This window comes from Ranitomeya variabilis, chromosome 4, assembly GCF_051348905.1.
Source record: "Ranitomeya variabilis isolate aRanVar5 chromosome 4, aRanVar5.hap1, whole genome shotgun sequence".
NCBI lineage: Eukaryota > Metazoa > Chordata > Amphibia > Anura > Dendrobatidae > Ranitomeya > Ranitomeya variabilis.
The window spans coordinates 576101692-576129248 of NC_135235.1; the positions used below are offsets into that span (position 1 = coordinate 576101692).

General features: G+C 43.7%; 1 protein-coding gene across 2 annotated transcripts in view; it reads left to right on the forward strand.

Moving 5' to 3' along the window:
* The window catches only part of LOC143765825 (uncharacterized), a 28941-nt gene extending 13469 nt beyond the window's left edge, over positions 1–15472 (forward strand). For both annotated transcript variants that reach the window (XM_077252897.1, XM_077252896.1), the window contains 3 exons: positions 11718–11784; positions 13162–13310; positions 13757–15472. In XM_077252897.1, coding sequence (XP_077109012.1) covers positions 11718–11784; positions 13162–13310; positions 13757–15149 — 1609 coding nt within the window. In that variant the 3' untranslated portion in view covers positions 15150–15472. The remainder of the gene's footprint in view (positions 1–11717; positions 11785–13161; positions 13311–13756) is intronic.
* The last annotated feature ends 12085 nt before the right edge of the window (positions 15473–27557 follow it).

Genomic DNA, 27557 nt, shown 5'->3' on the forward strand with positions numbered 1-27557 from the left:
ACAAAAACTCACAGAAATACCTCAGACTAGCAGTAGTCATGGGGGGGAGTAGTGAAAGAATACCAGTACAAGGCCCTCCCGTTTGGCATTTCGGTAGCGCCCCGTGTTTTTACCAAGGTGGTAGCAGAAATGATGGCCCACATAAGGGAGGAAGATGTTATTATAATACCATACCTAGACGACTTCCTGATTGTCAGCAACTCAGCCCAACATTGTCGCCAACAGTGCAGCAGAGTGATAAAAACTCTAACAGAATTAGGTTGGCTCCTAAATCTCCAGAAGTCAAAACTGGAACCGACCATGGTGCAAGAGTTTCTGGGCCTAACTCTGGACTCGGTTTTACAGGAATGTCGCCTTCCAGACCTGAAGAAACAAAAAATACTAAGCATTGTGTCCGGAGCTCGCTCAAACCCTCATATGACCTTAAGAGGAGCGATGTCACTGCTAGGGTCCCTTTCTGCTTGTCTTCCGGCAGTACAGTGGGCTCAGATCCACACGAGAGACCTCCAGTGGGATGTCCTGAAAAATCTGGTTACACTGAGGGGACGCCTGGAAGGTCACATGACTCTTAAGTTCAGACACTATTCGTTCCCTAGACTGGTGGCTAGATTCCAACAATCTATCAAAGGGGGTTCCGTGGGTGATAGATGTACATCAAGTAGTTACCACGGATGCCAGTCCTACGGGGTGGGGAGCTCACCTGGGAAACAGTGTTACTCAGGGGGTCTGGACAGATCGAGAATACCAGGTATCCTCAAATCAAAAAGAACTTTGCGCAGTGAGCCATGCTCTGTCAGTTTTTCTTCCCAAACTACGGGGACAACATGTCCGGGTTTTCTCGGACAATCAAGTAGTAGTGGCCTACCTGAACCACCAGGGGGGGACCAGATCCCAAGCCCTGATGGAAACTACTTCCCAAATCTTCACCTTAGCCGAACATCACTTCCTATCCCTCTCGGCGTTGCACATAAGAGGCGTAGTGAACAAAAAGGCAGACTTCCTAAGCCGTACCCAGCTGAAACAGGGGGAATGGGCTCTGAACCAAAGGGTCTTCGATCAGATCACAAAAATCTGGGGGGTACCAGTAATAGACCTCTTCGCCAGTATAGAGAACAGAAAAGTAAAACAGTTTTGTTCTCTAAACCACAGAGGGAACCCCCGAGCACTGGATGCATTCTCGATTCCCTGGACTCACGGTCTGACATATGCCTTTCCCCCTTATATACTTATACCGGCAGTCCTACGGAAGATAAGACAGGACAGGGCGAGTATCATTCTAATAGCCCCCTTCTGGCCCAAAAGGGCCTGGTTTTCCTGGCTGAGAATCCTATCGGTCACAGATCCCTGGGTCCTTCCGGATCTTCCGGACCTCTTATCACAGGGGCCGGTGTTCCACCCTCAGTCGGCAAATCTACACTTGACAGCGTGGAACTTGAAAGGTCACTGCTAAGGGCAAGGGGATTCTCAGATAATTTAGTCTCCACGCTATTAAAAAGTAGGAAGACAATAACAACTAAAATTTATGGTAAAACTTGGAAAAAGTTTCTGTCCACCTCCGGGGTAAGACTACAAGATGGGGTTCCAGTGGTCAAAATATTAGAGTTCCTACAGAAAGGGTTGGATATGGGCCTATCGGTGAGCACCTTAAAGGTGCAAGTAGCGGCCTTAGGGGCGTTATACAATGATAGTATTGCCACTAACCCATGGATAGCAAGATTCATTAAAGCCGCTGTACGGTCTAGGCCAATAAAAATCAGAAACCCTCCATCTTGGGACTTAAATTTAGTACTATCAGCTCTGACAGAACCCCCGTTTGAACCCATAGATTCGTTACCACTTAAAATCTTATCCCTCAAAACGGCCCTTCTTACAGCCCTAACATCTGCTCGTAGGATTAGTGACCTTCAGGCTCTATCTGCGAACCCTCCCTTCACACAAATCATGGAGGATAGGGTAATATTAAGAACAGACCCTGCTTATCTACCCAAAGTAGCTTCCAATTTCCATAGATCCCAGGAAATAATCCTTCCTTCCTTCTGTCCAAACCCGAAAAATCAAAAAGAGGAAAAATTCCACACCTTAGATGTGAGAAGGTGTCTAATACACTACCTAGAATCCTCCCGTCAGTGTAGGAAGGAAGGCTGTCTTTTTGTCTGCTTTCAGGGACCTAGGAAAGGACTCAAAGCCTCCAAAGGCACTATAGCTCGTTGGGTTACTGATGCGATAGCCTTGGCATACTCGTCCACGGGAAATGCAGTTCCTGAAGGACTCAAGGCACACTCTACAAGGGCTATGGCGACCTCCTGGGCCGAAAGGTCGGAGGTACCAATAGATAAAATCTGTAAAGCGGCCACCTGGTCATCACCTTCAACCTTCTTTAGGCACTATCGCTTAGACTTAGCCTCTTCGTCGGACTTAACCTTCGGAAGAAGGGTCTTGCAGGCTGTGGTTCCTCCCTAAAGCAATAATCTCTGCAATTCTCTCTGGTAGTGCTGTCATGGGCGACTGAGAAAGTCGTAGTTACTCACCGATAACGGTGTTTCTCAGAGCCCATGACAGCACCTGCTTATTCCCCCCCTTATCACGTGTGCGGTGAGCACTTTATTATACGAAGTGTGTGTTTGATTTAGACACGGTGTATTCTTCATAAGTATTTTGCTAAAATATGTGTATTTCTTGTTATCACTAACCTGGAGGACCTCTGATGCTCTGTAAACTAAACTGAGGCAGGAGAGAGGTACCGCCCTTTTTATCCTGTAGGTTTCCTGTCCCTGAAGGGCGGATTCCCTCTCTCTGGTAGTGCTGTCATGGGCTCTGAGAAACACCGTTATCGGTAACTACGACTTTTTGTGTTCCCATGCGGTCTGCGGGCACGTCAAAACGCTGCATGCGGACCCATCCGCATACAACGCATGTCCATGCGTACCCAATGTTAAAGATAGGGACGCATGCGGAAGTAGGCGGATCTTAACTGAGGATGTACACAGCCATAGGCAGACCAGCCAAACGCAAGTGTGAATCCAGCCTTAGAGTATGTGCACACATTGCGGATTTCCTGCGGATCAGCAGCGTTTTTTGCGGTGCAGAAGCGCTGCGGATCTGCAAGTGATTTACAGTACAATGTAAATCAATGTGGGGAAAAAAAAAAACGCTGTGCGGAAAACTCCGTGCGGAAACGCTGCGGATTAAAATAAGTAGCATGTCACTTCTTTTTTTGCGGATCTGCAGCATTTTTGTACCCATTCCATTATAGAAACCACAGGGGTAAAAAAGTCCAGAAATCCGCAAAAAATCCGCAACAAAAACGCGACAAATCCGCACCTGTGTTTTCTGCCAAGAGATGCAGAATCCGCACCAGAAATTCCTAAGGCTAGGTTCACATTGCGTTAGGGCAATCCGTTTAGCGCTAGCGGATTGCGCTAACGCAATGTTTATTTAGGGGTCGCGTTAACGTCCCCGCTCTCGCAGATCCCCGATCTGCGAGAGCGGGGAACGGACCTCGGGCGCGCCGCGGACGCTGCAAGCAGCGTCCTAGGCGCGCCACAGAAGAACGGCACATCGCTAGCGTGAGCCGAAAGAGGCACGCGCTAGCGATGCGCTACAGGGAAACTTCACATTGCTGTCAATGGGTGCGCTAACGGACCTGTTGCACGGTGTTAATTTTCGCCGTGCAACGCTGTCCGTTAGCGTGCACACATTAACGCAATGTGAACCTAGCCTTACCCTCCTTGTGGAGTGTGTCAGTGACTGCCTTCTGGACATCTGTCAAGTCAGCAGTCTTCCCCATGATTGTGGAGCCTACTGAAACAGATTAAGGCTAAGCCACATCAGGTCATTGCTAAAGATGCTGGTTGTTCCCAGAGTGCTGTATCCAAGCATATTAACCCCTTCATGACCAGAGGTATTTTCATTTTTGCGTTTTAGTTTTTGGCTCCCTTTCTTCCCAGTTATAACTTTTTTTATTTTTTTCCATCAATATGGCCATGTGAGGGCTTGTTTTTTTTGTGGTATGAGTTGTACTTTTGAACGACACCATTGGTTTTAATATATTGTTTACTGGAAAACAGGAAAAAAATTCCAAGTGAAGTGAAATTGCAAAAAAAGTGTAATTTCGCAATTGTTTTTTGTTCTGCTTTTTTACTATGTTCACTAAATGCTAAAACTGACCTGCCATTATGATTCTCCAAGTCATTATGATTTCATAGACCCCAAATATGTATAGGTTATTTTTTATCAAAGTGGTGAAAACAAATTCCAAAGTTATTACAAAAAAAAAAAAAAAAAAAAGGCACCATTTTCCAATACATATAGCGTCTCCATTTTCCGTGGTCTTGGGTTGGGTGAGGGATTATTTTTTGCTTGCCAAGCTGATGTTTTTAATGATACGATTTTGGTGTGTAAAACAATCTTTTGATCGCCCATTATTGCATTTTAATGCAATGTTGCGGCTACCAAAAAACCCTTAATTCTGGTGTTCTGACTTTTTTTCTCACTATGCCGTTTAGCGATCAAATTATTATTATTTTTTTTATATTGATAGATCGGGCGATTCTGAACGCGGCGATACCAAATATGTGTGTTTGATTTTCTTTTTTTATTTTATTTTGAATGCGGCGAAAGGGGGGTGATTTAAACTTATATATTTTTTTTAATATTTTTAAAAATCTTTTTTTGCACTTTTGCCATGCTTCAATAGTCTCCATGTCTCCAGGGGTGACTAGAAGCTGCCATAATTCATTCGGCTCTGCTACATACAGGCGATGATCAGATCGCCTGTATGTAGCAGAATTACTCACTTGCTATGAGCTCATAGCAATCCGGCAATGACAACCATAGAGGTCTGCTGGAGACCTCTGGTTGTCATGTCAACCCATCGACAACCCGTGGTCATGTGACACAGGCGCCGATGGGTGGGATTTCCGGCGCGCTTGCCAGATGCGCAAGCTAAATGCCACTGTCAGTTTGACAGCAAAATTTAACTAGATAACAAGCACAGGGGGATCGCGATTCCACCTGATGCTGCTAGAGGCACACGTCAGCTATTCAAAACAGGTGACATGTGCCGGAAAAGATGTGGGCTTAATGCCGGAGCCCACATCAAAGGGAGGGAGTCTGACATCGGAATACTATTACGCCCGATGTCGGAAAGGAGTTGATGGAAAGTTGAGTGGAAAGAAAAAGTGTGGTAGAAAAAGGTGCACAAGCAACCGGGATAACCGTAGCCTTGAAAGGATTGTTACGAAAAGGACATTCAAAAATTTGGTGGAGATTCACAAGGGGTGGACTGCTGCTGGAGTCATTGCTTCAAGAGCCACCCCACACAGACGTATCCAGGACATGGGCTACAGGTGTCACATTCCTTGTGTCAAGCCACTCATGACCAATAGACAACGCCAGAAGCGTCTTACCTGGGCCAAGGAGAGAAAGAGCTGGACTGTTGCTCAGTGGTCCAAGGTGTTGTTTTCAGATGAAAGTAAATTTTGCATTTCATTTGGAAATCAAGGTCCTAAAGTCTGGAGGAAGAGTGGAGAGGCCACAATCCAAGCTGCTGGAGGTCCAGTGTGAAGTTTCCACAATCAGTGATGGTTTGGGGAGCCATGTCATCTGCTGGTGTAGGTCCACTGTGTTTTATCAAGACCAAAGTAAGCTCAGCAGTCTACCAGGAAATTTTAGAGCACTTCATGCCTCCCTCTGCTGACAAGCTTTTTGGAGATGGAAATTTCATTCTCCAGCAGGACTTGGCACCTGTCCATATTGCCAAAAGTACCAATACCTGGTTTACAAACAACAGTATCACTGTGCTTGATTGGCCAGCAAACTCGCCTGACCTATTGTCAAGAGGAAGATGAGAGACACCAGACCCAACAATGTAGATGAGCTGAACGCTGCTATCAAAGCAACCTGGGCTTCTATAACACCTCAGCAGTGCCCCAGGGTGATTGCCTCCATGCCACAACGCATTGATGCAGTAATTGATGAAAAAGGAGCCCCGACCATGTATTGAGCGCATATACTGAACATACGGTACATTTCAGTAGGCCAACATTTCAGATTTTAAAATCATTTTTCAAGCTAGTTTTATAAAGTATTCTAATTTACTGAGATAATGAGTTTTGGGTTTTCATTGGCTGTAAGCCATAATCATCAACATTAACAGAAATAAACACTTGAAATAGATCACTCTGTTTGTAATGACTCTATATACACTGTGTGCAGAATTATTAGGCAAGTTATATTTTAGAGGATTATTTTTATTATTGATCAACAACTATGTTCTCAATCAACCCAAAAGACTCATAAATATCAAAGCTTAATATTTTTGGAAGATGGGAGTGGTTTTTTTTTAGATTTGGCTATCTTAGGAGGATATCTGTTTGTGCAGGTAAGTATTACTGTGCAGAATTATTAGGCAAATTAATAACAACCAAATATATTCCCATCTCACTTGTTTATTTTTACCAGGTAAGCCAATATAACTGCAGAAAATTTAGAAATAAACATTTCTGACATGCAAAAACAAAACCCCCCAAAATTAGTGACCAATATAGCCACCTTTCTTTATGATGACACTCAGCAGCCTCCATCCATAGATTCTGTCAGTTGCTTGATCTGTTTACGACCAACATCGCGTGCAGCAGCCACCACAGCCTCCCAGACACTGTTCCGAGAGGTGGACTGTTTTCCCTCCCTGTAGATCTCACATTTTATGAGGGACCACATGTTCTCTATGGGTTTCAGATCAGGTGAACAAGGGGGCCATGTCATTATTTTTTCTTCTTTGAGACCTTTACTGGCCAGCCACGCTGTTGAGTTGTTGGAGGCATGTGATGGAGCATTGTCCTGTATAAAAATCATGTTTTTCTTTAACGATACTGACTTCTTCCTGTACCACTGCTTGAAAAAGTTGCTTCTAGAAACTGGCAGTAGGTCTGGGAGTTGAGCTTCACTCCAATCCTCAACCCGAAAAGGTCCCACAAGTTCATCTTTAATGATACCAGCCCATACCAGTACCCCACCTCCACCTTGCTGGCATCTGAGTGGAGCTCTCTGCCTTTTAGGGTATGTGCACACGTAGAATGATCCTCTGCGGATTTTTCCGCAGCGGATTTGATAAATCCGCAGGGAAAAAACTGTGCATTTTTTCCTGCGGATTTACCGCGGTTTTTGTGCGGATTGCATTGCGGTTTTACACCTGCGGTTTTCTAGTATGGAGCAGGTGTAAAACTGCTGTGGATTCCGCACAAAGAATTGACATGCTGGGGAATGTAAACCTCTGCGTTTCCGCGCGTTTTTGTCCGCAGCATATGCATTATGGATTGTGTTTCCCATAGGTTTACATTGTACTGTAAACGCATGAGAAACCGCTGCGGATCCGCAGCAAAATCCGCAGCGTGTGCACATAGCCTCACTGATCCAGCCTCTGGCCCATCCATCGGGCCCATCGAGAGTCACTCTCATTTAATCAGTCCATAAAACCTTTGAAAAGTCAGTCTTAACCCCTTCACCCCCAAGGGTGGTTTGCACGTTAATGACCGGGCCAATTTTTACAATTCTGACCACTGTCCCTTTATGAGGTTATAACTCTGGAACGCTTCAACAGATCCCAGTGATTCTGACATTGTTTTCTCGTGACATATTGTACTTCATGATAGTGGTAAAAATTCTGTGATAGTACCTGCGTTTATTTGTGAAAAAAACGGAAATTTGGCGAAAATTTTGAAAATTTCGCAATTTTCCAACTTTGAATTTTTATGCAATTAAATTACAGAGATATGTCACACAAAATACTTAATAAGTAACATTTCCCACATGTCTACTTTACATCAGCACAATTTTGGAACCAAAATTTTTTTTTGTGACGGAGTTATAAGGGTTAAAAGTTGACCAGCAATTTCTCATTTTTACAACACCATTTTTTTTTAGGGACCACATCTCATTTGAAGTCATTTTGAGGGGTCTATATGATAGAAAATACCCAAGTGTGACACCATTCTAAAAACTGCACCCCTCAAGGTGCTCAAAACCATATTCAAGAAGTTTATTAACCCTTCTGGTGCTTCACAGGAATTTTTGGAATGTTTAAATAAAAATGAACATTTAACTTTTTTTCACAAAAAATTTACTTCAGCTCCAATTTGTTTTATTTTACCAAGGGTAACAGGAGAAAATGGACCCCAAAAGGTGTTGTACAATTTGTCCTGAGTACGCCGATACCCCATATGTGGGGGTAAACCACTGTTTGGGCGCATGACAGAGCTCGGAAGCGAAGGAGCGCCATTTGACTTTTCAATGCAAAATTGACTGGAATTGAGATGGGACGCCATGTTGCGTTTGGGGAGCCCCTAATGTACCTAAACAGTAGAAACCCCCCCACAAGTGACACCATGTTGGAAAGTAGACCCCCTAAGGAACTTATCTAGATGTGTGGTGAGCGCTTTGACCCACCAAGGGCTTCACAGAAGTTTATAATGCAGAGCCGTAAAAATAAAACAAAAATTTTTTCCCACAAAAATTATTTTTTAGCCCCCAGTTTTGTATTTTCCCGAGGGTAACAGGAGAAATTGGACACCAAAAGTTGTTGTCCAATTTGTCCTGAGTGCGCTGATACCCCATATGTGGGGGGGAACCACCGTTTGGACGCATGGAAGGGCTCGGAAGGGAAGGAGCGCCATTTGGAATGCAGACTTAGATGGAATGGTCTGCAGGCGTCACATTGCGTTTGCAGAGCCCCTAATGTACCTAAACAGTAGAAACCCCCCACAAGTGACACCATGTTGGAAAGTAGACCCCCTAAGGAACTTATCTAGATGTGTGGTGAGCGCTTTGACCCACCAAGGGCTTCACAGAAGTTTATAATGCAGAGCCGTAAAAATAAAACAAAAATTTTTTCCCACAAAAATTATTTTTTAGCCCCCAGTTTTGTATTTTCCCAGGGGTAACTGGAGAAATTGGACCCCAAAGGTTGTTGTCCTATTTGTCCTGAGTACGCTGATACCCGATATGTTGGGGTAAACCCCTGTTTGGGCACACGGGAGAGCTCGGAAGGGAAGGAGCACTGTTTTACTTTTTCAACGCAGAATTGGCTGGAATTGAGATCGGACGCCATGTCGCGTTTGGAGAGCCCCTGATGTGCCGAAACAGTGGAAAACCCCCAATTATAACTGAAACCCTAATCCAAACACACCCCTAACCCTAATCCCAACAGTAACCCTAACCACACCTCTAACCCTGACACACCCCTAACCCTAATCCCAACCCTATTCCCAACCGTAAATGTAATCTAAACCCTAACCGTAACTTTAGCCCCAACCCTAACCCTAACTTTAGCCCCAACCCTAACTGTAGCCTTAACCCTAGCCCCAACCCTTGCCCCAACCCTAGCCCTAACCCTAGCCGTAACCCTAGACCTAACCCTAACCCTAGCCCTAATGGGAAAATGGAAATAAATACATTTTTTTTTATTTTTCCCTAACTAAGGGGGTGATGAAGGGGGGTTTGATTTACTTTTATAGCGAGTTTTTAGCGGATTTTTATGATTGGCAGCCGTCACACACTGAAAGACGCTTTTTATTGCAAAAAATATTTTTTGCGTTACCACATTTTGAGAGCTATAAATTTTCCATATTTTGGTCCACAGTGTCATGTGAGGTCTTGTTTTTTGCGGGACGAGTTGAAGTTTTTATTGGTAACATTTTTGGGCACATCACATTTTTTGATCGCTTTTTATTCCGATTTTTGTGAGGCAGAATGACCAAAAACCAGCTATTCATGAATTTCTTTTGGGGGAGGCATTTATACCGTTCCGCGTTTGGTAAAATTGATAAAGCAGTTTTATTCTTCGGGTCAGTACGATTACAGCGATACCTCATTTATATTATTTTTTTATGTTTTGGCGCTTTTATACGATAAAAACTATTTTATGGAAAAAATAATTATTTTTGCATCGCTTTATTCTCAGGACTATAACTTTTTTATTTTTTTGCTGATCATGCTGTATGGCGGCTCGTTATTTGCGGGACAAGATGACGCTTTCAGCGGTACCATGGTTATTTATATCTGTCTTTTTGATCGCGTGTTATTCCACTTTTTGTTCGGCGGTATGATAATAAAGCGTTGTTTTTTGCCTCGTTTTTTTTTTTTTTTTCTTACGGTGTTTACTGAAGGGGTTAACTAGTGGGCCAGTTTTATAGGTCAGGTCGTTACGGACGCGGCGATACTAAATATGTGTACTTTTATTGTTTTTTTTTTATTTAGATAAAGAAATGTATTTATGGGAATATATTTTTTTTTTTTCATTATTTTGGAATATTTTTTTTTATTTTTTTTTACACATTTGGAAAAAATTTTTTTTACTTTTTTACTTTGCCCCAGGGGGGGACAATACAGATCGGTGATCTGCCAGTTTGCATAGCACTCTGACAGATCACCGATCTGAGAGAAGTGCAGGCTGCTTCACAGTGCCTGCTCTGAGCAGGCTTCTGTGAAGCCACCTCCCTCCCTGCAGGACCCGGATCCGCGGCCATCTTGGATCCGGGTCTGGAGCAGGCAGGGAGGGAGGTAAGACCCTCGCAGCAACGCGATCACATCGCGTTGCTGCGGGGGGCTCAGGGAAGCCCGCAGGGAGCCCCCTCCCTGCGCAATGCTTCCCTGCACCGCCGGCACATCGCGATCATGTTTGATCGCGGTGTGCCGGGGGTTAATGTGCCGGGAGCGGTCCGTGACCGCTCCTGGCACATGGTGCTGGATGTCAGCTGCGATAGGCAGCTGACACCCGGCCGCGATCGGCCGCGCTCCCCCCGTGAGCGCCGCCGATCGCGCTGGACGTACTATCCCGTCCGTGGTCATGGGGGCCCACCCCACCTCGACGGGATAGTACGTCCGATGTCAGAAAGGGGTTAAGATATTTTTTGGCCCAGTCTTGACGTTTTATCTGATGTTTCTTGTTCAAAGGTGGTCGTTTTTCAGCCTTCCTTACCTTGTCCATGTCCCTGAGTATCGCACACCTTGTGCTTTTTGTTACTCCAGTAACGTTACAGCTCTGAAATATGGCAAAACTGGTGGCAAATGGCATCTTGGCAGCTTCATGCTTGATTTTCCTCAATTCATGGGCAGATATTTTGCGCCTTTTTTGCCCAACACGCTTCTTGCGACCCTGTTGGCTATTTGCCATGAAACGCTTGATTGTTCGGTGATCACGCTTCAAATGTTTGGCAATTTCAACACTGCTGCATCCCTCTGCAAGACATCTCACAATTTTGGACTTTTCAGAGCCCGTCAAATCTCTCTTCTGACCCATTTTGCCAAAGGAAAGGAAGTTGCCTAATAATTACGCACACCTTATATAGGGTGTTGATGTCATTAGATAACACCCCTCCTCATTACAGAGATGCACATCACCTGATTTACTTAATTGGTAGTTGGCTCTCAAGCCTGAACAGCTTGGAATAGGACAACATGTATAAAAAGTATCATGTGATCAAAATACAACTTGCCTAATAATTCTGCACACAGTGTAGTATGAGTTTGACTTTTTGCATTGAAGAACTGAAATAAACTAACTTTTTCATGATATTCTAATTTAGTCAGAAGCACTTGCATAATTGTAGGCAGTAGCACAGTCTTGTTGTCGGAGGGGTACCTATCCTGGGATGACCCTGGGTGGGAGCAATTAATTTCCATTTTTATAAGCAGCTTTGCAAATCAGAATATTATTACAGGTTGTTTCCGCTGCGAGAGCCCGGGGTGAACCCGTACGCCATCCCGCTGACCCAGGCAGAAATTAAGGTAAATTCTATATACAGCTAATAACACAGGATCCACCAATCACAATAGGCGATGTCACAGCTGACCCTGCTCCCCTTGCCTTTGCAATGACCTTTGCACACACTTCATTACAATAGATAGGGTTTTAGGGTCTTTTAATTGTGGCTAATGTACATGTCACTTTTTTTAAACTACAGAAACTTAGAATCTAAATAAATCCACATTGACCAGAGTGAAAACTGCAAATTTTTTATTTTGTAATACATATTGTGATGTGCCAAAAAAAATGTTTTTGCACAAAAACCTGATGTATATATCTCAAGTAAAATAAGTATTGAACACTTCACAAATATGCCTCCTGTATGGAGGTGTGATTTTGGCCCTTTCTTCCACACATTCATGAAATCCTGAAGGTTCCATGGGCTCCTTCTATGAACTCTGAGCTTTTACTTCTATCCATATTTTTTTTTTTTTTTTGTTTGATTCAGGTCAGGTGATTGGGTGGGCCATTCTACAGCTTTATTTTCTCTCTAAAACCAATTGAGAGTTTCCTTTTGTAGCTCTCTACAGTTGGTTCTTGACTCTTAATCTACTGATAATTCTTTTCACTTTTCTGTCTGAAATTTCATTGGATTACTGTGAAATGATGTCCTTCTCACTTCCGGATTATGGCCCCATCAGTGGTCACTAGAACCTTTTAGTAGTTTAGAAACTCCTTTGTAACCAACACCACCAGTATGTTTTTCAACAATAAGGTTATAAAGGCCTTGAGACACCTCACTGGTTTTACCCATCATGAGATATTTCTTGTGTGACACCTTGGTAATGAGACACCTTTTTATTGGCCATCAGTTGAACCAGTTGATAGTATTTTTCACTTAGTGGCAGGATTGCTTTCTAATTACGTATAGATTTCAGCTGGTGTAATGACTTTCCACGGCTTTTTGCACCTCTCTTTCTTCATGTGTTCAATACTTTTCCCCTTTGTCATTTCTCATTATTGCACATAGCTTAATTTATGGACATCCATAGTTTGATTTCTATGCGTGTGTGGATTGGATGGGTTGTTACTAACATCTGGTGACAATGTCATGTCAATAGCACCTTTAGAAATATATTTACTTTGAAAATTGGTCACATGTTCAATACTTATTTCACGTGTGTGTGTGTGTCTGTGTGTGTGTGTATGTATTAATACCTACGTTGCTTGTATATTGTATGGACCGTTTGAAATGTACGGAACAAGTTTCTAATGAATGTACGGTCTGTGTATATAATGTATTGAATATATATATATATATATATATATATATATATATATATATATATATATATATATATATATATATATATATATATATATATAAAATAATTTATTTTTTTATTTTTTTTATTTAGAGGATGAGGGCAGATGAAGTCGTCATGCAGAGGCTCCTCAAATCTTACAAGCTCATGCTGGGGTTTTATGGCATTCAACTGCTGGACGAGAAAACTGGAGAAGTGTCCCGGGCAGCGAAGTGGGAGGAGAGATATCACAATCTAAACCGGTGAGTGAAACTCTGAGATTTGAGTCTCGCCCAGCTTTCCCAGACACCTGAATGACGACAACATAGGTAGATGTAATAAGCTCCTGATCCCGCTCTGCACATACTGGGTGGAACGGGCATCGCTTCTGATCCCGCTCCATACATCTACCTCCTCCCCGTGATGTACTATTACACCCTGGGGAAGGAAGGTGTTAAAACAGATCCATCAAATTTAATCAGATATATATATATATATATATATATATATATATATATATATATATATATATATATATATATTTTTGAATTTTTTTAATTCAACTTGATCTGTTACAAGCAGCAACATAACCCCACTACTGTCTAAAAAGGTACATTTACCATGCAGGTTTCCCAGAAAGTCCAAGGTCCCAGCTTTTCCAAACCCTAAAACTATAGTATTTTAACCTCTTCCATTTTCTTTTACACAGTCGCAGCCACAACAACCTGCGGATCACCCGGATCCTGAAGTGTTTGGGGGAGATGGGTTACGATCACCTCCAGGCCCCTCTGGTCCAGTTTTTCCTGGAGGAGACCTTGCGTAAGAACCAGCTACCCAATGTGAAAAAAAGTGTCCTGGATTATTTCATGTTCACAGTGAAGGACAAGCAGCAGCGCAGGAGGCTGGTGCACTTCGCCTGGGAGAACTACACTTCTCTGGGCCCGTTCATCTGGGGGCCAGTGGAGAAACTCCAAAATCTCACAGCTAAGAAAGTGAAGGAAAATGAAGGAACTACAGAAGAAATGGAGAGTAAAGAGGAAAACCCAGGACCTCCCTGTAAGGATCTACACCAGCATCTTCAGCATCAGACCACGACTGAGGACATGGGAGACGACAGCAGATCTGGAGTGGGCAGGATACAGGACCATGAAGCTTCAGAACAGAGAGATGCCGTAACTAGGTCAAGAGATGAGCAACAGACAACAGAGGACAATAGCTCAGGAACTGAGCAGCAGATAACAGAGGACAGTAGCCCAGAAAATGAGGAACAGACAACAGAGGACAATAGCTCAGGAACTGAGAGGCAGATAACAGGGCAAAGAAGCTATGAAAATGAGCAACAGACAACAGAGGACAATAGCTCAGGAACTGAGCAGCAGATGACAGAGGACAGTAGCCCAGAAAATGAGCAACAGACAACAGAGGACAATAGCTCAGGAACTGAGCAGCAGGTAACAGAGGACAGTAGCCCAGAAAATGAGCAACAGACAACAGAGGACAATAGCTCAGGAACTGAGCAGCAGATGACAGAGGACAGTAGCCCAGAAAATGAGCAACAGACAACAGAGGACAATAGCTCAGCAACTGAGAGGCAGATAACAGGGCAAAGTAGCTCGGAAAATGAGCAACAGACAACAGAGGACCATAACTCAGGAACTGAGTGGCTGATGACAAAAGACAATGGATCAGAAAATGAGCAGCTGAAAACAGAGAACAATAGCTTAAGGAACGAGAGCCCGATAACAGAGGTCGGTAATATGAGGCATGAGCAGGTGCTAACAGAGGATGATAACTCGGTGAATAAGAAGACGGCTACAGAGCGCACGAGCCTCATAAATCAGAAAGCTAAACAGCTGTCCGCACAGGGCACTAGAGAGGATAATGCGGGGCTGATAACAGCGGAAACTAGCTCTGTCAATAAAAACATGATCACACGGACAACACAAGATGGGGCACATCAGGCTGAAGGCTCAGAAAATGAGGAGAAGGAAAAGTTGATGTCGGGTCAAGATGACAGAACTGGGAATAATGGCATAATCGACTATTTACTTTCTTTTGGCGGCCTTTGCTGCTTACTCTGTTGCGTGTCAAGAAGGGGTTAAAGGGATTGTTGATGTTGCAGACCCCCCTCACTATTTACTCATGGACGCAATCAGCATCTAGGTATAAATGTAATCTTGGGGCAAGTTCTCCCACTACTGCCCCCAACCGCCTTTCTATATGGTGATTATGACGGCTATGGGAGGTGACTACTGCCCTGAGCGTAGAGCAGACGTTGTCACATTTCTGTACCTCCCCCTGGTGGGGACGATTAATACTACAAGACTCAGACTCCAGATTCCAGTCGCTTTGATGACTTGAAATGTTTCTTCCTGGCATTCGTTGTCTTGTCTGTTATAGATTACTAATAAAGTTTTGACATTTCCTTTACAAGTCATTTAATTGATTCTTAAGAGACAAATGGACACATCAGTGTGGGGCCACCGGTGCCCCCCAACCACGCACGCATGTACGTACCCCCTGTATATAGAGAACGCCAAAAAAGAAAACAGGCAAAGATGCTTACATGTCTAGGCCTCAAATCAAATGTACTATCATGGTGCAGCGGGCCAAAGTAAAGATGGTGACTACACAGGTGCGGTAATACCAGATGAGAGAGCACTGGGCAGCCCGCCACAGGGCGTTACTAAGGCTGCTTTCACACATCAGATCTATGCCATCATTCACAATCCGGCAAATTTTGAAAAAAACGGATCCGGCGAATGTTGCCGCTGGATCAGTTTTTTTTCTCAAAGACTTGTATTAGCGGCGGATTGCGCGGGATATCCCCACAATTCGTCCATCTTTCGCAGGATGCGGCGAAAATTTTTGGTCCGGCAGCCGGAGACAACGCACAGAGGAATGTTTTTTGTGTCTGTCAAAAAAATCGGACAGCGACGGATCCTGCGCCATCCAGCGTTTGCTAGAATGCGCCGGATCTTTCAAATGATGGAAACCGGCGACAAATCGCATAGCACTCAGACCAATGTTAATCTATGGGGCAGCTCCTATCATCCGTTGTTTTCTCGGCCTTATTATACGTGTGGAGGCCCATAGCACTTTGTATATATGTTAATGACATGCACGTTGCACTTTAGATTCGACCTTTTTTGATTCTTATGATATATTTATTATGTTCTCACTAAGTATCCCAGCACTCTATCTATTCATCATTGATGTTCGGGTTTGTTGTAGTATAAATCAATTTCCTGTCACAGCTTCACTCCTAAAACATATTTCACTTGGGTATAGAGTCCTCTGTTTCCGATAGAAGTAAAAGATGTCACGATTATCTTCAGTTCTCGGCCGTCCGCATTGGGCTTCAGTAAAATGGCCGCCGATGGTGCACGCGTGCGCCCTGGCTGCATTTGGTCTCCACCTCCTTAGTGGCTATCAACTTTAGAGGAGTGCGCATGTCTTATGACGTCACCGGACGGGATTCCGCCCACATGCGCACTCTGTCTATGACGGCCATGGGGGAGATGGAAAATGTAGTCCGGGACACGTGCGCCGCGATCATCTGCACTTCCGGTATAGTACTATTTAAAGTTGTGAGACTAGCTGATACTTATCCCCTTTGAGAAAGCTGGACCGCGAAACGCGCGTCAGGGGCAACTAGGGAGGCTGCGGGAGACATCCCTACTCATGGGTAAGCATTGATTTATTTGCAGGAGTTCTGGACCTATGGTTTATGGATTGTATCATAGAATTGTGACGGGCTGAGTCCTTGAACTCTGCTTGATTTGATTATAACTCTGCTGACACCATGAGGGAACACATTTTGTCTCTCACTTACTCTCTAGTCTAATCCAATTCCAATAAAGGAGACAGCGCCACCACGGTCAGTGAAAAGTAACTTACATCTTTAATCTGCCCTCTGCGGCGACGTTTCGGTATAACAACCTTTATCAAGCACAGTCAAGCACATGTTTCAACCACCATTAAATACTATAAGCACCACCCCCCATTACATAAACCACCAATGAGAGACAGGCACCCTAATATTAATACACTTAAAAACATACAAACATACAAAATACTATACCAAATACTAGAATAGCATGTCCTGCCACCTAGCAGAAATATACTAGGTCCGATCGCTAAAACGCTAGGAGACCAACCCTCTAAAATGCAACCAAAAATCCCCACAGAGTCACATAAACAAACTGTGATCATCCAATCACTATCGCGCATTTCCGGTAACTAAGAGACGGACACACCCTCCAAATGATGTCATAGACGACCGCAGTCCAATGCAAAGTCCGATGAACGAGGAAGTGGAGAGAATCACTGCGCAGGTCCCATTCAAAGATCCTCACTGCGCATGTCAGAGCGTCCGAGCATGTTGCCAAGGTGATTGCCGTCCAGTTAGATTCTCAATCGTTCATCACATGACCGCAGCGGTGGATGGATTATAGTGCCGATCTAGTTCAGTATCCACAGACGTCCATACAGGTAATATTACATGCGGTTCCAACAGCAATGTTCATTGGACTTATCCGGACATCAGTATAAGTATCCCACAAAACTTTTCATGCGCTGACAATTGTGGATCCAATATCCTCCCTCCAAATCTTATGGTAATCTTGCATATGAATCTATCAAAACACCAAAACTCATAAGGGAATTAGAAATAGACATATACTATAACACATGTCTTAAAACATACCATTCTCAATAAAAGTGTGGAATGACCACAGAGAATCCACATCACATTATACCCAACAATTTACATGTCAATAAACGCCTCCGGTGTAGACAAATCCACCGCATACGGCCTCACTACAGGGCAACAGCGATTTAACAAAGGCATAAATCCCACATATATACATTCTACATCTATATTATGATAGAAAAGGGGAAAGGGGAATAAGGAAGAGGGGAATGATTAATCTGTACAAAAATAAACAAAATATTTTGGTATAAATATATCATATAACATACAAAACACAATATATATATATATATATATATATATATATATATATACAGAGCAAATGTGTACAAAACATGGTTAAAAACAATATACCGAGAAGAACACTTGCAAGAATCAAAGCGAGCCACTAGAGACAGCAACCTTGATGATACTCCAAATTCATACCTCTAGGGTATAAAGTGTCCAATTCGAAGATCCATTTTAATTCTTTCTTTTTTAAAAGCGTTACACGATCACCGCCCCGTCTCATCACTGGTACATCGTCAATCACCCTATACCTTAGTTGATTGACCAAATGGCCATTATCATTAAAGTGTTTTGGTACAGGTAGATCCAAAAGTTTAGTCCTGATTGTACTCTTGTGCTTGCTGATTCTGGTTCTGACCTCCGTTGTGGTCTCCCCCACATAGAAGATACCACACGGACAGGTCAGAACATACACAACATAACTGCTCCTACACGTATACCGTTTCTTTATATCATATCTCTTACCCGTGTAGGGATGGCAAAATGAATTCCCTTTGAGTATGTTGCCACAGCAGGCACAACCTAAACATGGGAAATTACCCAGACTAGGTTGGCTCAATGTAGTTTGCAAATCTCTCTTTGTGCTTCCAATGTCAGAGGAAACCAGTACATCCCTCAAATTTTTGTTCCTCCTGTATGAAAACAATGGAGGTGTTTGAAATTCAGCAATCCCAGAGTGACCTTTGTTCAGCAGGGACCAATGTTTCCGTATAACGCCCGAGATTCTCGAGCTCATGTTATTATACGTACTTACAAAAGGAATCCTTTTGTTGGTCCTAATCCTTTCCTTCGGAACCAATAGGTCCTCACGTCTAGTCACCAAAGCCTGCTGTTTGTATTTCTCAAGGTCAGCCCTGGGATAGCCCCTAGCTAAGAATTTACAACACATCTCCTCCAATCTCTTATCCACAGAGGTTTCACAGGACACAATCCTCCTTACCCTCAATAGCTGGCTCCAAGGCAGGGATTCAACCATCCTACGTGGATGTTCGCTAGAGAAGTAAAGAAGATTGTTTCTGTCTGTCTCCTTAACATACAGATCAGTGTGTAAGCACCCCCCAGTCTTGTATACACATGTATCAAGAAATTGGATCCTCTCTTGGGAACACTCCATCGTAAACCCAAGGCCAGGGTGAACCTCGTTCAGGTGGGCAAGGAAAGATGTCAATTCATCCCTATCACCATCCCATACCAGGAAAATGTCGTCGATGTAGCGCCGCCAACCCCTGACATGGCACCAAAACCGTGAACCGTAAACGTGTTCATCCTCAAGGACGGCCATATAGATGTTGGCATATGTGGGGGCCACATTGGACCCCATGGCCGTCCCGCGGCGCTGCAGGAAGTAGTCATCACCGAAGAGAAAATAGTTCCTCTCCAGGATGAACTCCAACAGCGCCAGGATGAACCGCATACAGCTCTGGGCCATGTCGGAGCCGGCAAGCGCCACACCGACGGCATGTAATCCCCTGGCATGCTCGATGGACGTGTATAAAGAGGACACGTCAAAGGAAACCAGCCACGTTGAGTCAACCACATGTATACCCTCAAGGGACTTGATGAAGTCACTGGTGTCTCTTACATATGAGGGGGCAGATATAGCATGATCTCTTAAGAGTCGATCCAGAAAAATAGCCACTTTATTACTCAGAGACCCCCTGCCCGATACAATCGGTCGGCCAGGAGGTCTCTGTAGATCCTTGTGGATCTTGGGTAATGTGTAGAGTATGGGAACTACTGGATGCTCTACCTTCAAGTACTCTGCTAATTTAATGTCAACAATCCCCATATCCAAAGCTTCGTCAATAATTGTCTCTAACTCAGATTTAAATTCTTGGGTAGGATTCACATGCAACTTCTTATACACATTAACATCAGATAATTGTGATCTAATCTCACTAATGTATAATGAAGTATCCATCACCACCAAAGCCCCGCCCTTGTCGGCTGGCTTGATGGTGATGGATTTGTTCCTTCTCAATGCTCCAATTTCTTTACGCTCAGCAAATGATAAGTTAGTTTTACCAAACTTCACATCATTCTTCCTTAATTTGGCTATATCTGCCTTAACAAATTTGGTGAATGTCTCCACAATTGGGTCATGTTCCAAAGGAACAAAATTGCTCTTATTATACAACCCCAATTTGCTGAGCGAAAAGCCCTCCTGTAAAGTCTGGGGTACAGAACACTCCTTACCTGAAAAAAACAATGTTAATTTTAATCTTCTAAAGAAAGAGAACAAATCGTTATCAAGAGTAAACCAGTCAATATGACTGGTAGGACAGAATGATAGCCCCTTGGATAGGAGATTAATCTGAATATCTGAAAGAGAAAATGAGGATATATTTACCACCAAAGATGCAGGGCCACTCACTTCCTCCTCCCCTTGGATCTCGTTGTTAGGCCTTGATTCTCTTTTCTTGTGTTTTCTGCCACCCCTGTGGCCACTCCGCCTTCTTGGGGTACCAACCCCACCTCCTTGGCTAAAAAACCGACAGGGCCAGTTCTCAAAATGCCCCCATCATCAGTGGAATCTGACTCACCACCTGTGAAGCCGAATGTATTCTGTGGAGCTGGTTGTTTCTGAGGTCTTTTTCTCTTGGGGTGGTTCCTAGGCCACCCTACACCCGACTTCATTTTATTAGGCAAGGAATTCCTAAATTGCCAGCCATATACTCTTCCATTATTATAGTCCTCAAGATCTCTGAACCATTTGGACCTTTTGGTATCTTCCAAACCGGTCCGATATCTCAAGAGGTTCTCATCGATCTTAGAGTTAATTAGACCAAACTCTGTAACTGGAACCAATGGTGTAAGTTTGTTCTTAGTCTCTTCCACCTTAGCTTTAAGAGACTCAATTTCTTTTCTTAAAAACTCTATATTGAGCAGCATGATGTCAAATGCATATTTATTACCAATGGCCTCAAATTTGGCACAGAACTGGGTATTGTTTGGCAATAGGGTGGGTCTCAGACTAGGCCTTAATCCCCTCGGGATTCTCTTTGCCTTGTAATATTCCACCAATGTCCCAGCGTGTAATTCCAATGAAATAAGCTTTTTTCTCTCAATCTCCCATCTGTTTTTTAGCATCTCAGGGGAGGGCTGGTTTAAAAATGAATTGTCCGCTCCAGCATCAGAAATAATTCTAGCAGCGTCTTCATCGGTATAGTAAAAGCAGGCAGATGCTAGTTCACTGCCACTAGTACTAGCCAGTGTATCCATAATCTATCAAGGGTGGGGTGCAGGTAAAACAAGACCCAAAACGTATAAGAACAAAAAAATAGTGTTAAACCGCACCCTCTACCCCTAAGCCTTCCATAGGCTAATGTGCAGCGCACGTCAGTGCCAGGGGGTCAACCCAGCTAAATAGTCCAATCCAATTCCAATAAAGGAGACAGCGCCACCACGGTCAGTGAAAAGTAACTTACATCTTTAATCTGCCCTCTGCGGCGACGTTTCGGTATAACAACCTTTATCAAGCACAGTCAAGCACATGTTTCAACCACCATTAAATACTATAAGCACCACCCCCCATTACATAAACCACCAATGAGAGACAGGCACCCTAATATTAATACACTTAAAAACACCCCAAGAGAAAAAGACCTCAGAAACAACCAGCTCCACAGAATACATTCGGCTTCACAGGTGGTGAGTCAGATTCCACTGATGATGGGGGCATTTTGAGAACTGGCCCTGTCGGTTTTTTAGCCAAGGAGGTGGGGTTGGTACCCCAAGAAGGCGGAGTGGCCACAGGGGTGGCAGAAAACACAAGAAAAGAGAATCAAGGCCTAACAACGAGATCCAAGGGGAGGAGGAAGTGAGTGGCCCTGCATCTTTGGTGGTAAATATATCCTCATTTTCTCTTTCAGATATTCAGATTAATCTCCTATCCAAGGGGCTATCATTCTGTCCTACCAGTCATATTGACTGGTTTACTCTTGATAACGATTTGTTCTCTTTCTTTAGAAGATTAAAATTAACATTGTTTTTTTCAGGTAAGGAGTGTTCTGTACCCCAGACTTTACAGGAGGGCTTTTCGCTCAGCAAATTGGGGTTGTATAATAAGAGCAATTTTGTTCCTTTGGAACATGACCCAATTGTGGAGACATTCACCAAATTTGTTAAGGCAGATATAGCCAAATTAAGGAAGAATGATGTGAAGTTTGGTAAAACTAACTTATCATTTGCTGAGCGTAAAGAAATTGGAGCATTGAGAAGGAACAAATCCATCACCATCAAGCCAGCCGACAAGGGCGGGGCTTTGGTGGTGATGGATACTTCATTATACATTAGTGAGATTAGATCACAATTATCTGATGTTAATGTGTATAAGAAGTTGCATGTGAATCCTACCCAAGAATTTAAATCTGAGTTAGAGACAATTATTGACGAAGCTTTGGATATGGGGATTGTTGACATTAAATTAGCAGAGTACTTGAAGGTAGAGCATCCAGTAGTTCCCATACTCTACACATTACCCAAGATCCACAAGGATCTACAGAGACCTCCTGGCCGACCGATTGTATCGGGCAGGGGGTCTCTGAGTAATAAAGTGGCTATTTTTCTGGATCGACTCTTAAGAGATCATGCTATATCTGCCCCCTCATATGTAAGAGACACCAGTGACTTCATCAAGTCCCTTGAGGGTATACATGTGGTTGACTCAACGTGGCTGGTTTCCTTTGACGTGTCCTCTTTATACACGTCCATCGAGCATGCCAGGGGATTACATGCCGTCGGTGTGGCGCTTGCCGGCTCCGACATGGCCCAGAGCTGTATGCGGTTCATCCTGGCGCTGTTGGAGTTCATCCTGGAGAGGAACTATTTTCTCTTCGGTGATGACTACTTCCTGCAGCGCCGCGGGACGGCCATGGGGTCCAATGTGGCCCCCACATATGCCAACATCTATATGGCCGTCCTTGAGGATGAACACGTTTACGGTTCACGGTTTTGGTGCCATGTCAGGGGTTGGCGGCGCTACATCGACGACATTTTCCTGGTATGGGATGGTGATAGGGATGAATTGACATCTTTCCTTGCCCACCTGAACGAGGTTCACCCTGGCCTTGGGTTTACGATGGAGTGTTCCCAAGAGAGGATCCAATTTCTTGATACATGTGTATACAAGACTGGGGGGTGCTTACACACTGATCTGTATGTTAAGGAGACAGACAGAAACAATCTTCTTTACTTCTCTAGCGAACATCCACGTAGGATGGTTGAATCCCTGCCTTGGAGCCAGCTATTGAGGGTAAGGAGGATTGTGTCCTGTGAAACCTCTGTGGATAAGAGATTGGAGGAGATGTGTTGTAAATTCTTAGCTAGGGGCTATCCCAGGGCTGACCTTGAGAAATACAAACAGCAGGCTTTGGTGACTAGACGTGAGGACCTATTGGTTCCGAAGGAAAGGATTAGGACCAACAAAAGGATTCCTTTTGTAAGTACGTATAATAACATGAGCTCGAGAATCTCGGGCGTTATACGGAAACATTGGTCCCTGCTGAACAAAGGTCACTCTGGGATTGCTGAATTTCAAACACCTCCATTGTTTTCATACAGGAGGAACAAAAATTTGAGGGATGTACTGGTTTCCTCTGACATTGGAAGCACAAAGAGAGATTTGCAAACTACATTGAGCCAACCTAGTCTGGGTAATTTCCCATGTTTAGGTTGTGCCTGCTGTGGCAACATACTCAAAGGGAATTCATTTTGCCATCCCTACACGGGTAAGAGATATGATATAAAGAAACGGTATACGTGTAGGAGCAGTTATGTTGTGTATGTTCTGACCTGTCCGTGTGGTATCTTCTATGTGGGGGAGACCACAACGGAGGTCAGAACCAGAATCAGCAAGCACAAGAGTACAATCAGGACTAAACTTTTGGATCTACCTGTACCAAAACACTTTAATGATAATGGCCATTTGGTCAATCAACTAAGGTATAGGGTGATTGACGATGTACCAGTGATGAGACGGGGCGGTGATCGTGTAACGCTTTTAAAAAAGAAAGAATTAAAATGGATCTTCGAATTGGACACTTTATACCCTAGAGGTATGAATTTGGAGTATCATCAAGGTTGCTGTCTCTAGTGGCTCGCTTTGATTCTTGCAAGTGTTCTTCTCGGTATATTGTTTTTAACCATGTTTTGTACACATTTGCTCTGTATATATATATATATATATATATATATATATATATTGTGTTTTGTATGTTATATGATATATTTATACCAAAATATTTTGTTTATTTTTGTACAGATTAATCATTCCCCTCTTCCTTATTCCCCTTTCCCCTTTTCTATCATAATATAGATGTAGAATGTATATATGTGGGATTTATGCCTTTGTTAAATCGCTGTTGCCCTGTAGTGAGGCCGTATGCGGTGGATTTGTCTACACCGGAGGCGTTTATTGACATGTAAATTGTTGGGTATAATGTGATGTGGATTCTCTGTGGTCATTCCACACTTTTATTGAGAATGGTATGTTTTAAGACATGTGTTATAGTATATGTCTATTTCTAATTCCCTTATGAGTTTTGGTGTTTTGATAGATTCATATGCAAGATTACCATAAGATTTGGAGGGAGGATATTGGATCCACAATTGTCAGCGCATGAAAAGTTTTGTGGGATACTTATACTGATGTCCGGATAAGTCCAATGAACATTGCTGTTGGAACCGCATGTAATATTACCTGTATGGACGTCTGTGGATACTGAACTAGATCGGCACTATAATCCATCCACCGCTGCGGTCATGTGATGAACGATTGAGAATCTAACTGGACGGCAATCACCTTGGCAACATGCTCGGACGCTCTGTGACATGCGCAGTGAGGATCTTTGAATGGGACCTGCGCAGTGATTCTCTCCACTTCCTCGTTCATCGGACTTTGCATTGGACTGCGGTCGTCTATGACATCATTTGGAGGGTGTGTCCGTCTCTTAGTTACCGGAAATGCGCGATAGTGATTGGATGATCACAGTTTGTTTATGTGACTCTGTGGGGATTTTTGGTTGCATTTTAGAGGGTTGGTCTCCTAGCGTTTTAGCGATCGGACCTAGTATATTTCTGCTAGGTGGCAGGACATGCTATTCTAGTATTTGGTATAGTATTTTGTATGTTTGTATGTTTTTAAGTGTATTAATATTAGGGTGCCTGTCTCTCATTGGTGGTTTATGTAATGGGGGGTGGTGCTTATAGTATTTAATGGTGGTTGAAACATGTGCTTGACTGTGCTTGATAAAGGTTGTTATACCGAAACGTCGCCGCAGAGGGCAGATTAAAGATGTAAGTTACTTTTCACTGACCGTGGTGGCGCTGTCTCCTTTATTGGAATTGGATTGGACTATTTAGCTGGGTTGACCCCCTGGCACTGACGTGCGCTGCACATTAGCCTATGGAAGGCTTAGGGGTAGAGGGTGCGGTTTAACACTATTTTTTTGTTCTTACTCTCTAGTCTATCACTAGTTTTTTTTTCTTTGGCCTCCTGTGTATTTGAGTCTATATTGGAATATGTATATTGATGTATTTGTAAACATCATTTATATTGAATAAAAATTTATATTTTTATAATGATTGGTGGGACATTTTGCTTACTCCATTTTGTTGTGTATACTGTTTTGGGGAGTAGTCTTTCAGTTACCTTTCTTTGGTGACTATGATGGGAGAGTGATACTTGTTTACCCTCAGCCACAGTGTTATAGTGCGCTTAATGACTTTTTGAGTAAATATAAATATATATATATGGCACTGACACACATATATTTCATATATATCCCTCCCTAATTGTGTGTGTGTGTGTGTGTGTGTGTGTGTGTGTGTGTGTGTGTGTGTGTGTGTGTAAAATTTTGGAGCTCTAGGTGTTAAAGGGTTAATTCAGGGAAAAAACTGGTGTGAGCTCCTGTGCAATTTTCTCCGCCAGACAGGGAAAGCCAGTGACTGAGGGCAGATATTAATAGCCTGGAGAGGGGCCATGGTTATTGCCCCCCCTCCCCCCCCGACTAAAAACATCTGCCCCCTGACTAAAAACATCTGCCCCCAGCCACCCCGGAAAAGGCACATCTGGAAGATGCGCCTATTCCGGCACTTAGCCACTCTCTTCCCACTGCCCTGTGGCATTGGCATATGGGGTAATAAGGGGTTAATGTCACCTTGCTATTGTAAGGTGAAATTAAGCCAAGTTAATAATGGAGAGGTGTCAATAAGACACCTATCCATTATTAAGCCACTAGTATGAAAGGGTTAAAAAAACACACACAAACATTAAGAATAAAGTATTTTAACGAAAGAAAGAAACACAGGTTTTATTATCTTACCTTACCGTACATGGACTGATTAGCGTGGGAAAGTTTCTGAACATTTTCCCACGCTGTCAGTTCACTGCGTCAGGCTGGGAGTCAGCGCAGCCTTTTCTGCTATCTAGCCCTGTATGAAATATATATAATGGAACAGCTCTAAAAGTTAAATGGGTGCAAAGTCTCCCAGCAATCAATCCATACTTGCCAACATATAGTAGTAAAAAACAAAAGTCCACCTTATTTTGAAACTACTTTTTGGGGTGCCGCCTTCCGTTTTTTACATCAGTGTTTTTCAACAAGTGTGCCGCGGCACACTAGTGTGCCGCGACACATGGTCGGGTGTGCCGCGGGGAACGGGAGTCAGCTGTTCTCTGTGCCGACTGTCAAGCTGACAGCCGGCACAGAGAAGCTGCAGCGCGCCGGCTCCCGGAGATCAATTGTACTCGCAGACATCTACCAGCTGCGAGTACAATTGAGGCTCTGACTGCCGGGTCAGAGCGACGCCAGCAGCGTGATCAAGTCATGTGATCACGCTGCTGACGTCACTATCCGGCGCGCAGGAGAAAGAAGAGACTTGGTGGTAAGTGCTCCTGTGCTGTGGAGCTGAAGACACCGAAGATTCAGCGTGGGGTGGGTTTATGGGGAGTGTGTGGGGGGATTTATTAAGTGTGTGGGGGGATTTATTAAGTGTGTGGGGGGATTTATTCAGTGTGTGGGGGGATTTATTCAGTGTGGGGGGGGGATTTATTCAGTGTGTGGGGGGATTTATTCAGTGTGTACGTGGGGGGGGGGCTGGAATTTATTTAGCATGTGTGGGGCAGGGTGCATTTATTCTGTGGAAGGGGATGGATTTATTCTATCGGAAGGGCAGTGGATATATTCTGTGGGGGTGAGTGGGGAGATGGGGGTGGACACAGTAGCGAGGGGAAAAATGTGTGCTGACAGTACTGGGAGCAACGGTGATGGGATGTGTGAGGACAGTATGGGGAGTCGGGGGAATGTGTGAGGGGGGAATGTGTGAGGAGGAAATATGGAGAGAGCAAAGGGGTATGTTAGCAGGGGGGGGATGTACAGGAGGAGGCTATTAGAAATGTGTGCAGACAGTATGGGGGGATGAAAGTGTGAGTGGACACATAATAGATACTGAGTAGTGTGAGGGTAACAGCCAGGAGGAGACAGTATGCCAAGTAGGAGGAGTGTAA